The sequence below is a fragment of the Phyllobates terribilis genome, unplaced genomic scaffold (genome assembly GCF_046119375.1).
Source record: "Phyllobates terribilis strain yellow unplaced genomic scaffold, ASM4611937v1 Scaffold_12__6_contigs__length_324123572, whole genome shotgun sequence".
Taxonomy (NCBI): Eukaryota; Metazoa; Chordata; class Amphibia; order Anura; family Dendrobatidae; genus Phyllobates; species Phyllobates terribilis.
In genome coordinates, this window is record NW_027362772.1 from 44,203,407 (window position 1) to 44,217,917 (window position 14,511).

General features: G+C 43.8%; 2 protein-coding genes across 7 annotated transcripts in view; both read left to right on the forward strand.

Moving 5' to 3' along the window:
* The window catches only part of LOC141172013 (sulfotransferase 2B1-like), a 388,130-nt gene that overhangs the window by 148,579 nt on the left and 225,040 nt on the right, over positions 1-14,511 (forward strand). For 2 of the 4 annotated variants that reach the window (XM_073655776.1, XM_073655778.1), the window contains exon 2: positions 12,499-12,640. The exons of 1 other annotated variant lie outside the window; for it this stretch is intronic. In XM_073655776.1, coding sequence (XP_073511877.1) covers positions 12,505-12,640 — 136 coding nt within the window. In that variant the 5' untranslated portion in view covers positions 12,499-12,504. Of the gene's footprint in view, positions 1-12,060; positions 12,258-12,498; positions 12,641-14,511 lie in introns of all 4 variants that reach the window. One more of the 4 variants, XM_073655777.1, reaches the window with a different exon arrangement.
* LOC141172014 (sulfotransferase 2B1-like) overlaps positions 1-14,511 on the forward strand; it is a 913,436-nt gene that overhangs the window by 148,573 nt on the left and 750,352 nt on the right. The gene's annotated exons all lie outside the window — the stretch shown is intronic.

Here is a 14,511-nt window from a genome sequence, read left to right on the forward strand (position 1 = left end):
GCTTTGAAAGAATGTGCTAAAATTCCTCCAAGTCAATGTGCAGGACTAATCAACAGAGGTGATTGAATTTTTTTTTTTATTTTCTCCAAAATGTGATTATCCATGAATTGTAAGGACTAGTGTTGATCGAGCACTAAAATGCTCGGGTGCTCGAAGCTCGGGTCGAGCTCACCGTGATACTCGGGTGCTAGACCCAAGCAACGAGCCCAATGTTAGTCTATGGGAGACCCGAGCATTTTTGCAGCGCCACCCCCGGCAGTCTGTAGAAAGTCTAAAAAGTGCCCAAAACAATAGTGACAGTGCTCAAATGACATGAGGACAGCATGGAGATAGCCCCAGGAAGCATTTATGACCCCCAGGTCACTGCTGTCAAAAACGTGGTCAGAGGTTTTAAGCCACTTTTACGGGCTCACAATAAAACGTTCAAAAACAAAAGTGAAACGGTTTTCCTGCGAAATATGTTAAGGAACATCCTTTCCAGGGTAATGACTTGTGTATAAGGTAAAATAAATAACCAAAAACAAAAATATTCCTCCACACCTTGGGCTATGTTCACAAGTAGCATTTTTTATGCGTTTTTGCACTTTTGTATTCCTTTCAACCGTGACAATTGCATTCACCGGGAAATGTCATTTTAACATTTTACAACCTTATCTGGCCATGTGCTGTGTCAAACATGCATACAGTGCTGAAAAGACATGGGAACAGCATGGGGAAGACCCCTGGAAGCCTCTCTGACACCCAGGTCACTACCTAAAAGTGTGCCCATCAGAAGTGATCCTTGTCGCATCCGAAGATGCAGACTTGCAACTCTCCCCGTGCAAGTCCTTGTCCCAGGGCAGTGTTCAATTGTACCTCCCCCATTCCTTGCAATGCAAGCGCAAGTATGCAGCCTGCCACCCACCCACCCCCAGGCTGCAATACCATACTGCTTGCTTCCACTTGAAATTGGGCCTTTTAGGCATGTGGAGGCGGAATGTGGCCACCAGGTCATGGCTGCGTTGGCGGCTTGGTATCCATACTCAGTCCCCAGCCGCCCGGCGGGCGGGTGTCCGCGCTTGGTCCCCAGCCGCCAGGGGGCGGCCGGGTGTCCATACTCGGTCCCCAGCCACCCCACGGCCGGGTGCCCACACAGGGTCCCAAGCTGCCTGGGGGCGGCTAGATGTCCTTAAAAGGTCCCCAGCCCCCCCTATTTGTCCCGGTGCACCTTATACACAAGCGCGGATATCAAAACATTACCTGTGCCCTCCCCATTGCATTTAGTGGGAAGGACAGCCTAACCACAAACAAGTGAATGTGGCCAGGGATGGTCCATCTCACTGACGCCTTCACACTGGGTTAATATTGTGGAAGCCGGGATACAGTTGGACACTGGGATGCAACACGTCCTCCAGACATAGAGTATTGCAGGTCATGGGTCAATCAGGCTTCAACACAAAGTTCAGAAGGTTGACAGCAGCAGAGGTCGCCTCCTACACAACGAGTAAATTATTCATGATCATGAAGCCATCCATCTCTTTAGCTTTCTGTTCCTTGGAATGCAAGTGCATGTATGTAGTAGCGGCTAGGCCTGAGGTGGTCAGCGTTTTGGCGCATATCCTACCTCCTCCGACAATTGCTGGATGTTTTCGTGTTACTATCCCAGTTCTATGACTCCCATTAAAACAAAGCTTCAGGTGATGAATGATGGATGAGGTGGTGACAAAGGAGAAAGAGAAGGAATAACAGGGACCATTCACATCAATATCAGGCCAGTCAACCACACATGTCTTGTAGGATATGTTTCTGTACCAAAACGAGCAGTTCAGCTACACAGTTATAGGGCATACAGTGAGTACAATGCCTACCAAAAATTTCGAGGCACTCCAATACCCCTTGGAAGTGACATAGAGGTCAGAGGGCCTTAACTAAACCGTTTTTTCCATTTATAGCAACTGGGTCTCCTGTACACTGTTGGCCTAAGCAGTGAATGGAAGGCTTTCAAAAAATTATGAGGAACTGCAATGCCCCTTGAAACAGATGTGGATTACAGCGTACTAAAAACCTTCTACCCATTATTGGGGAGTGGGTCTCCCTTAGTGTTTGCCTATGCATTGAAAAGCAAAAGCTGACTAAAATTAGGAGGAAATGCAATGCCCGTTGGAAGAGTCGTGGGGGTTAGAGGTATTTAACCCCTTAACAACGCTTTCCGTATTTATACGCACATTTGCGTACCCCCCGTTCAGTGAGGGCTGCTGCGCTGAGCCCTCACTGAATCGAGCAAATGTCAGCTGATTCTTACAGCTGACATGTGCCTGCAACAGCCACGGCTAGAATCGCGATCCACCCGCGGCTTTTAACATGTTAAATGCCGCTGTCAATCTCCAACAGCGCCATTTAACGCGCGCTTCCGGGTAGCGCGTCATAAGCCCCGCCCATCGGCGACCCCGTCACGTGATCGCAGGTCATCGATGGGTGGGCATGACAACCCACGGTCTCTGGTTGTCATGATCTGGTCACTATGAGGGCCACCTAGTGGTCGGTGCTCATAGCACACGACCATTTCTGCATTGACTTTATTTTACTCTGCTGTCATTTGGTGGTAATGAGAAGTATGGCCAAATCCAGCCCTTGTTCATTTTGATAAGGGTCAGCTTGTCAGCATTCTCAGTTGATAGGCGAGTGCGCTTATCAGTTATAATTCCCCCCGTTGCACTAAAAACACGCTCCGATAACACGCTAGTGGCAGGGCAGGCCAGGACCTCTAAGGCGTACAGAGTGAGTTCATGCCAAGTGTCTAGCTTGGATACCCAAAAATTAAAAGGCACAGAGGATTAACGGAGGACGATTGTGCGGTTGGCAAGGTACTCCCTCACCATCTTTTGAAACTTTACACTCCTTGTGAGAGCACCCCGCGCCTCAGGGCCTGTAAGGTGGGGGGTCTCAGAAAACTGTCACAGAAGGTTGACAGTGTTCCCCTGCCTCTGCTGGATTGGAGTTGCATCTCTCTCACCTGTAAGCCTTGGTTGGGCAAAGAACTGTGACCTCTGCTGCTAGTGTGTTCAGATGGGAATTTTTTTAACAGTTCTGCAGCAAGGGCCTTCTGGTACTGCCACTTTTTTGTAGACCTTTCCACCTCAGGAATAAGAGAGTGAAAGTTCTCATTGTAGCGGGGGTCTAATAGTGTTACCAACCAGTAAGGACTGTCACCCAACATTTTGACAACGCGAGCATCACGGTTAAGACAGCGCAACAAAAAGTTAGCCATGCGTGCCAGACTGGTAACGGGCAAGACTTCCGTGTCCTCACCAAGATGCTCTCCTCCTCCTCCTCCCCCGTGTCCTCAGGCCACCACGCTGAACCTACGGTATGGCAGTTGTACAGGTACTACGGTCTACAGCGCATGATACCAACTCCTGTTCTTCCTCCTCCTCCTCCTCCTCTCCCTCATTGTCCCCCAATGAATGTTGGGATGAGATGAGGATGGGCTGTGTGTAATCGCCCGCTACGGCTTCTTGATCCATCTCATCATACTCTTGCTGCAATGCCTCCTCTTTAATTCTCTGCAGACAGCATTGCAAAAGACAGACAAGTGGGATGCTGACGCTAATGATGGTGTCATCGCCACTCACCATCTTGGTGGACTCCTCAAAGTTTGTCAGGATGGTACATATGTCAGACATCCAGGTCCACTCTTGAGGTCTTATGTGTGGAGTCTGACCTGTATATGGACGTCCTTGTTGCAACTGGTACTCCACAACTGCTCTCTTCTGCTCACAAATCCCTTGCAACATGTGGAGGGTAGAGTTCCAACGTGTGGGGACATCACACACCAGTCAGTGTGCCGGAAGCTGCAAACGCTGCTGCAACACAGAAAGGGCGGCGGAAGCAGTAGCCGACTTCCGAAAATGAGCTGATAGGTGGCGCAATTGGATGAGCAGACTTGGGAACTCGGTGTATGATTTAAGAAACCGCTGAACCACGAGGTATGGTAAGTGTGTGATCTCGCCTCGCCTCAGAGCCGCCACCAGGTTACGGCCATTGTCACACACGACCATGCTTGGATGTAGGCTCAGTGGTCTCAGCCACAGATCTGCCTGCCCTTTCACAGCTGTACACAACTCACAAGCAGTGTGAGGTTTATCAACTATGCTTATGAGTTTCAGCACAGACTGTTGCCGCTTGGCTGAGGCAGTACTGCAATGCTTCCATCTTGAAACTGATGTGGTGATATCTGAGATGGAGGCTGAACATGAGGAGGAGGAGGAGGATGATGCGCAGGAGCTGTACACTGTGGGGGCAACTCCGACTGACATAGGGCCTGCAATCCTCGGTGTGGGGAGGATGTGTTCCGTCCCAAGGTCCGACTGGGTCCCGGCTTCCACTATGTTTACCCAGTGTGCCGTCAGGGAGATGTCCCGTCCATGTCCACAAGCACTTGTCCACGTGTCCATTGTCAGGTGGACTCTCTCAGTAACTGCCTTGATGAGGGCACGGCAGATGTTTTGGGACAAGTGCTTGTGTAGTGCGGTGATGGCACACCGGGCAAAATAGTGTTGGCTCCGGACCGAGTACCGAGGGACGGCCACCGCCATAAGGTTGCGGAAGGATTCTGTCTCCACCCGCCTAAAAGGCAGCATTTCAAATGCAAGCAGTCGTGAAATGTGCGAATTTAGGACTGTGGCATGTGGGGCGTTGGCTGCTAAATTGCGCTTTCTTTCAAACGTCAGGGATATGGACAATTGAACGCTGCGGTGGGACGTGGATGTGGACGTTGATGCTGTTTCTTGAGAAACTGCCATAACAAGTGAAGACTGAGAGGAGGGGGCAGTATGGACAGGGGATTGCCTTGCACGCACAACAGGGGGTTCTCTTACATGCACAACAGTGGAAGAAGCAGTGGTGACACCAGCTGACACTGGTCATGGACCCCGGGGTTCACCCTACAAAGTCGGGTACTTTGCTGACATGCTGGTGGTAGTCAGGTTGGTAGTTTTGTCACCCCTGCTGATGCTTGCCTGGTAGGTGGTACAAATGGCCTTTTTGGGGTTATCAGCAGAATCTTTAAAAAAATTCCACACTCTGGAAGACCTACCCGTTCTACTGACGACGTCTCTCGTGTTGGTGTGAAGGGGAACGGTTGCCCCCCTTCTGTCTGTGGCCACCACACTGCTTCTTCCTGCCTGCTGGGGTACTCTGCCTCCCTCCCCCTGTGTGCTGCTGGCCTCGCTCTGCGTGTCCTCCTGACACGTTGGGTCAGTTACTAGATCATCCACCACCTCCTTCTCTTCCACTTCCGCTCCATGGTCCTCCTCCTCACTTCGTGGCAATTGTGTCTCTTCATCTTCTACCTCTTGTGACAAATTGCCAGTGTCACCTTCCTGTGGCCGTGGCTGTTCAAATATTTGGCCATCGCTACATGGAATCTCCTCTTCCACCACTTCAAGCGGAGCAGGCGAGGGGCTCAAATATGGAAATCGACCAGTGAACAGCTCTTCAGAGTGTCCAACTGTGGGATCAGTTGCTGTCTGACGACACTCAGCATGATGGGAGGAAGGAGCATCAGGGTGAGGAGGAGTATGCAGTCGAGACTCACGGCTACTAAGACTTGACCGTGTAGAAGACAGACCGGAGGTGGTGGTGCCCAGGTGACTGGAAGTGTTATCTGCTATCCAATTAATAACCAGTTCACACTGATCAGTTGGCAATAGTGGTGTTGTTGTGTGCTTCCCTAGAAATTCGGTCAAGAACTGGAAGCGAGAAGATGTTGCTGTTGGTTGTGGCACATTTTCACCTTGGCCATGGCCCCGTCCTCTGCACGTTCCTTTCCACGCACCTTGCCCATTGTAAATGAAGTGAAATAGCTTACACTCACACTATCAATGGCAAAAGGGTAATAAAAAGGAGATTAGAACCGTGAAAGAGGAAAACCATAGTTCTAGTTCTCTGGCCTACACCAGAAACTTTTAAACAGATATATTTGAGTCCGAACAGTCAACGAAACACTGAAACTGTTTTTTTTTTATACAAAGAGGCAAAAAGATGGATTACACCCAGATTTGAACCGTGGAAGAGGAAAACCACAGTTCTAGTTCTCAGGCCTACACCAGAATCTTTTAAACAGATATTTTTGTGTCTGAACAGTCAGTGAGACACTGAAACTGTTTTATTTATGCAAAATGGTGTATTACACTCAGAGTTGAACCGTGGAAGAGGAAAATCACAGTTCTTTTTCTCTAGCCTACCCCAGAATCTATTAAACAGATATTTTTGTGTCTGAACAGTCAGTGAGACACTGAAACTGTTTTTTTTTTATGCAAAAAGGTGGATTACACCCAGATTTGTACCGTGGAAGAGGAAAACCACAGATCTATTTCTCTGGCCTACACCAGAATCTTTTAAACAGATATATTTGTGTCTGAACAGTCAGCGAGACACTCAAACTGTTTTTTTTTATGTAAAAAAGGCAAAAAATGGAAAATGCAGAGATTTGAACCGTGGAACTGCAAAACCACAGTTGTAGTTATCTGGCCTACACCAGACTCTTTTAAACAGATATATTTGTGTCTGAACACTCACAGACACACTCAATTTTGTTTTTTTTTGGGGGGGGAATACCAAAAATTTAATAAGATGGGTATTTGTACAGTCTGACTGAAGAAAAAAAAAAGAGGATTTAGATGAAAAAAAAAGGATTTTTCCTGGCCCCTGAGACCTGGGGCTAAGTCTATCAATTTGACAAGCAGCACACAGGACTGTAATGCAGTGTTTGTTGGTATAACCACTGCATCTCCTATACAGCCTACCTGTCTGCCTGTTATCTGGGTTGGATATTTGTCCTGATAAGAACTGTTTGTTTGATTTTGCAGGCTTTAGAGATCCTATACGACCTATTTCGCCGTATAAATCTCTCCCTAGCTCAGCAGCACTCTCCCTACACTGCCTGATCCGGAGCGACTGTGTCCAAGATGGCGGCGCCCGGTTTTAAATACTTGAGGTGACGCTGTGCGGCCAGCCAATCACTGTAATGCCCACAACCAATATGGCTGCATCATTACATTGACTGGCTGGCAATCCCTGCATGTTCATTGGCTCTGTGAAGAGCGCCAAAAGTGCAGGGCGGAGACCCGAGCTCCCGCCCGAGTAACCCGGAAATGCTTTGTAGTCGCTGAACATCCCGAGTAGTGAGATGCTCGGGCGAGTACCGAGCAGTGTCGAGCATGTTCGCTCAACACTAGTAAGGACTTAAAAGTCTTTAACTGAACGTAAAATATGTGAACAGTCTGAGGTCTTCTTGGAGTGGATTGAACCCCTTTCGAGCTCATTAATGCCAATACAGCCTTAGAAATGTCAATGACCTCAACATCTCTGGCCATGGCCAAAGGGATGTTGAACAGTGCATGTACTAAAGCTGTCAAACAGTCGCAAAACATGCACACGGGAGTGATTCAAACATAACACCGAGCAGCTGTAAATACTCGGTGCTTTCCCGAGCATACTCGGCGAAAGGGTTAACAAAACAGTGGTAAACAGTGGTAGCCAACAGCCTGTTTAACAACACAAATGAGACCAAAAACCAAAAAAAGAAGCTGAATAAATAAATACTTTTTATTGAATAAATATAAAAACAATAAAAAAAAATAGAGAGGTGACAAGGAAAGAAAAAAACCCACCCCAGACAGGCAATACAAATGAATATATAGCAAAATAAATATGCTCCACAAAGGGATATACAGTGTGTTACTAATCAAAATTCATATAAACTATATGGAACATATATAATTTCCAAATAAGGTGCTATATACCGAATGGTAGACTATACAAGGTTTTAAGATAAAAGGGCACAGAGACTGCACATCTATACAATAATGAGTCCACACAACAAAGCCATAATACATATAAAGAGACCAACATAGTAATCATTAAATCCATCTATATAAGTAGGGATGAAACCCTAATGTTATATGTATGACTAGGCTATATAATAGTGCAAAATGCCAGGGATTAGAGTCAACAAAAAGTCACATATTTAGCACAATATACACGCAGAATAGCCATGAATAATACCTGATGGGGCAGGGGCAGAAACCCCAATGCATGTTTTGCGTCAGCTTCTTCAGGGGGACGCACACTGCACTAACAGACTTTTCTAGGTCTTTAATTTGTTAAACTTTTCCCAAAATATTATTTTTTGGGAAAAATAAGCAAACTTTATTAGTTTTGCACACAGTTGGTGTATACATTAAAATCCATGACTTTTTGACAAATGGTAGTTCAAAAATAATCCGTGTTTGGGAAAAGGTAAAAGGTTTGTTGTTGGTTAACTAAGGAAACAATGATTTTTTTATGAAGCCATCTAAAATGTATTGCTATGTATATTAAATCTCAAATTTAATATGTTTGTTCCCTGCTGCTCTAAACCCACAACCCTGAAGGGGAAAAGTAGCCTGGATGAGTTACCCTGTGTATGCCAGAATGCATGAAGAATACCCATCCGATGCCCAAAACAGTTTGATATGCAGTTGTACAAGTGTGTGTCCAGGCCAGGCTCCTCGCTGGTGTTGCTGACCTATCAAACCACTGAGCGGTGGGAGCAAGACGTGTAGTGTGGATGTGTGAACCCTTAGGCTATGTTCACACATCATGTTTTTTCCTGCGTTCATTTTCTGCATCAAAAGCTGACCTCTTGCCAGGAGGTTGTTCAGAATTATCGTTGCTGCTATTTTTCGTGCGTTTTTTAAGCTTTTTTTTTCCATTGTTCTTTTGTTTCTGTTATGCATGTACATAAAGTTCAGTGGAAAAAAAAATGTCACTATGGTTTAGTCACAAAAAATGCTGAAAAAACGCTGAAAACTTGACACCTGCCTATTTGATTTGTTTTTTTTCACCACCCATTACTTCTAATGGATGAAAACACGCTGAAAAAACGCTGAAAGAAGTGACTTGCTCTATTTTGCAAAAAAAAACCATGTAAAGCAAAAAATCCTGAACAAAAAAAAAACATGATGTGTGCATGAGATTTCTGTAATCTCATAGACTTTGCTGGTACTGCAACATGCAGCTGAATAACAATTAAAAAAAAGCTGAAAAAAACATGATATGTGAACATAGCCTTACAATCACATTTGAGTTGTGTGTGCGGTGAGTGGACGCTGTTCGTGACAATGTGGTTTTTCAATCATACAATGATATTTTATCTTGATTAGGTTTTGTAAATACCATAATAGTGCCGTGCATTCATTCAGTTGGTGTTTATTGATTGATACTTATAGGGACTTATTACATGGGCGGTATTTTAGATTAAGTTAATTAAAAATTGTTAAAGCTTCTTACTGACCACAATATTTGATATATGTTGTCAATATAAATTGTACCTGTGGTCTTGCCTTCGTAAATGGTCAGGGTGCAGACAACGATGAATACATTGGTGGAGGATGAAGCCACTGGCTCCTTTTTCCACCAGTCTGCATGTGCGACTGATAGCAGATGCAATGATGTCATCACAATGCGTCTGCTGTCCGGTGAATCAGTTCACCGGAGACTGGAGCTGAGCGCTGGGGGAGCGTAAGCAAGGTGAGTATGTTTTGTGTTTTGTTTTTTTTTCTTTATATGTGCGTGGGATATGTGCCTATACATAGGGGGCTATGTGATGCCTCATGCTATATATAGGAGGCTATGTGGGGGCTCACCTATGTGGGGGCTCACACTGTATGTTGGAGACTATGTTGGGGCTCATACTGTGTATATAGGAGGCTCTATGGGGGCTGACAATGCATATTGGAGGCTATGTGGGTGCTCATTCTGTGTATAGGAGGCTCTGTGGGGGCTCATACTGTATATAGGAGGTAATGTGTGGGCTCACACTATATATAGGGGGCTATGTGGGGGCTCATTCTGTGTATAGAGAGGCTATGTGAGGGTTCATACTGTATATAGGGGGGCATGTGGGGATCCATACTATACATATTATGCTACAGTATATGGGGGATATGGGGGCTCATACTATATATATATGGAGGCTATTTGGAGCTCATACTGTATACAGTGAAGCTATATGGGGCTCACACTGTATATACAGTTGAAACCAGAAGTTTACATACACTATATAAAAAGACACGTTTTTCTCAATGTCTCACATGAAATCAGAATAAACCTTTCCCATTTTAGGCCGATTAGGATTACCATAATCTTTAATATTTGCCAAATGTCAGAATAATGAGAGAGAGAATGCTTTAAGGCATTTTTATTACTTACTGCAAAGTCAAAAGTTTACATAAACTAAGATTACTATGCCTTTAAACAACTCTGGACTGCACATATGATGATGTCATGTGTTTGGAAGCTTATGATAGATTTTTAGCAACATCTGAGTTAATTAGAGACACACCTGTTGATGTATTTTAATGCACACCTGAAACACACTGTTTATTTGTGTAGCATCATGGGAAAGTCTAAATAAATCAGATATCAGGTAGAGAATTGTGAACTTGCACAAGTCTGGCTCATCCTTGGGTACAATTTCAAGATACCTGAAGGTTCCTCGTTCATCTGTACAAACAATTATACGCAAGTATAAACAAGATGGGAATGTCCAGCCGTCATACTGCTCAGTAAGGAGATAGGTTCTGTGTCCCAGAGATGGAAGTGCTATGGTCTAACATGTGCACATCAACCCAAGGACAAAAGCAAAAGACCTTGTGAAGATGATGGCAGACGCTGGTAAGCTTGTGTCAATAACCACAGTGAAACGAGTACTGTATCAACATGGGCTGAAAGGCCACTCTGCCAAGAAGAATTTATTACTCCAAAATAAACATAAAATAATCCAGATTGATGTTTGCAAATGCACACAGGAACAAAGACCTTAATTTTTGATGACATGTCCTGTGGTCTGATGAAACTAAATTTTAACCTTTTAGGCATAATGACCATAGTTACGTTTGGAGGATAAAGGGAGAAAGCCTTGAAAGCCTAAGAACACCATCCCAACTGTGAAACACAGGGGTGGCAGCATCATGTTGTGGGGTTGTTTTGTTGCAGGAGGGACTGGTGCACTTCACAAAATAGATGGCATCATGAGAAAAGAAGATTATGTGGCAATACTGAAGCAACATCTTAAGACATCAGCCAGGAAGTAAAAGCTTAGGGTGAAATGGGTCTTCCAAATGGACAATGATCCGAAGCATACTGCCAAAATGGTAACAAAGTGGCTTAAGGATAGCAAAGTCAATGTTTTGGAGTGGCCATCACAAAGCCCTGATCTCAATCCTATTAAAAAATTTAGGGGCAAAGCTGAAAAGACAGGTGTGAGCAAGGCGACCTACAAACGGGGATCAGTTACACCAATTTTGTGAGAAAGAATGGGCCCAAATTCCCACCAACTATTGTGAGAAGCTTGTGGAAGGATATCCCAAATATTTTACCCAAGTCATTCAGTTTAATGGCTATGGTACCAAACACTAATTAAATGTATGTAAACTTTTGTCTTTTACAGTAAGTAATAAAAATGCCTATCCCATTAAATTTCTCTCTCATTATTCTGGCATTTGGCAAATATTAAAATGTATGGTAATTCTAATTGACCTAAACGTTAAAGGTTTATTCAGATTTCATGTCAGATATTGAGAAAAACATGCATTTGTGTCTTTTCATATAGTGTATAGTGTATGTAAACTTCTGGTTTCAACTGTAGGTGGCTAAGTGGGGGCCCATAATATATATAGTAGGCTATATGGGCGCTCATACTGTATATAGGGAGGCTATGTGGGGGAGGAAATCAGCAGCATTGAGCTACTGTAGTTTGCAGTTGATCAAGAAAAGAGACAATAAAGTAAGTAGCAGTCAGTGATGATCGCTCCATCCATCTACTTCTGGCTAATGTGGGGATTTTACATCTTGGTTGATGCCATTACCTTCCTGATAAGTAAAAGAAGCTGTTACTGCAATTAGCTGAATAGCAAATGTAATTTGTTGCACAGATAGATTGGATAGATTCAGCACTCTGCTGCAATGCGCATCCTGCTATTTATTCCCTCTCAGCCCCAACACTGCCTGAGATTTCTCCATTACTGCTTGTTATAGATATTTCCAAAGTGCCTCAGGAACAGATGCCTTTATACATTCTGCAGTCACAATGCCTGCAACTGAAAACTTATAAACAATGACTGAAAATTAACCTTCCATATAGTTTATGGCAGTAAAACACACAAGTTCGACAGCTGATATCTTCATGGTGCCTGACAATGAAGCCACTTTAGGAGTCCAGCCTCTTGTGCTCAGTAAGTGAATTGTGCATCAGATAAATGATGATCATATTTGTATGTTACACCCAGTAACTGACGTTAGCACCTAAGTTAGGGTACGATAAGTGACAGTTTCTATTCTAAAAACTAAAGAGTTAAAGGAACTCTGGATCTTTAAACTTTGTGTCTCTTTTCAATATTCCACTGATAAATATCTCTGAGTTTGTATATTACCTTATTGTGATGTAAACACTCTAATTGTTTATTTCTTTTAAAGTAAGACATGTTGGATCCTTACATTGAATACAAGGGAGTCCTTTTCCCTAACAATATGACCTCTAAGAAAGATCTGGAGTTTGCTGAAAATGAATTTCTAGTTAGAGATGATGACATCTATAATATAACGTATCCAAAATCAGGTAAAAGATTATTAAACTCAAAGTTTACATATAAATCATTTAATTTTAGATAACATGGTTCTTCTGCATTGTCAATGATTTTTTTTTACACTTTCTCTTATTTTCGTATTTAATTTTTTTCTTTTACTATATTTTATATACAAAGTAATGTATTGTATTTTATTTACAAGCCAATGGTTTGTTTCTGCCTTTAGCATCAGTTCCACAAATATGTAAAACTAGTGTCAGACTGGGCTGAAAAAGGCCCACCAATAACATTGACTCTTGGGGCCCACCAATAACATTGACTCTTGGGGCCCACCAATAACATTGACTCTTGGGGCCCACCAATAACATTGACTCTTGGGGCCCACCAATAACATTGACTCTTGGGGCCCACCAATAACATTGACTCTTGGGGCCCACCAATAACATTGACTCTTGGGGCCCACCACTAACATTGACTCTTGGGGCCCACCACTAAAATTGACTCTTGGGGCCCACCAATTACATTGATCCTTGGGGCCCACCAATAACATTGACTCTTGGGGCCCACCAATAACATTGACTCTTGGGGCCCACCACTAACATTGACTCTTGGGGCCCACCAATAACATTGACTCTTGGGGCCCACCAATAACATTGACTCTTGGGGCCCACCACTAACATTGACTCTTGGGGCCCACCAATAACTTTGACTCTTGGGGCCCACCAATAACATTGACTCTTGGGGCCCACCAATAACATTGACTTTTGGGGCCCACCACTAACATTGACTCTTGGGGCCCACCAATAACTTTGACTCTTGGGGCCCACCAATAACATTGACTCTTGGGGCCCACCAATAACTTTGACTCTTGGGGCCCACCAATAACATTGACTCTTGGGGCCCACCAATAACATTGACTCTTGGGGCCCACCAATAACATTTACTCTTGGGGCCCACCAATAACATTGACTCTTGGGGCCCACCAATAACATTGACTCTTGGGGCCCACCAATAACATTGATTCTTGGGGCCCACCACTAACATTGATTCTTGGGGCCCATTGTTCAGCTACTTGCAAAAATGACCTGACCCTAGTTGGAAAATTTACTTTTGCTTCTATGTGATATTAATTTGGCTAGCTTTTTTACTGAATGATTAGATGATTTTTCTGCAAATAGTTAATCAAGTGCAATAAAACTGCTCATCGGCACTACTCCACAGGGGCCTACCAGAGAATTCTTCTGTTCCTCTGTGGGCCAGTCCAAGCCTGTTTTAAATCGTTGACTTGGGGAATAAATCTTGCAGCCTAACTTGGACAATGGGAGAGATTATGAAGATGAGACAGCAAAGTGAGAAAAACAGTACTGATATGTGGGTAAAATTAGCTCAATTAAAAAAAACAATGGCAAAAAGTTGGCAAAATTATCGGGCCAATGACAAAGACAATTAGTGTTGATAAAAAGTTAAAAACATCAAATGGATCATTTAATAAAGGCGTCAGACCCAAAATTTATAATTGTTTTGAATGGGGAGCATTCCTGTTTTATAACTGATTAAAACCTGTTTTTGTGTGGGTGTAATAACAGTGAAATGCAAATAGCCTCTTCAGAGAGAAAGACATCAGGAACTCTAAGTTTCAGTTTTCTTCCTCTCTGATGAGGCCATTTGCATATATAAATTCCCAAGGAAAATTGCATGACCTATAAATCTGCCTACACTAACTTGGCACTCTCCATAAGAGGAAACCTTAGCACTTAGAGCATCTAATTACAACCAAGACATCTTGACTTCCCAAAGCTAAACACACCGTACACAGAGAGATAAATATTCTCAGAATCAGTAGTTGTTTACGACTAGTGTTGGGCGAACCCGAAGAGTAAAGTTCGGCGTCCGTACTGAACAT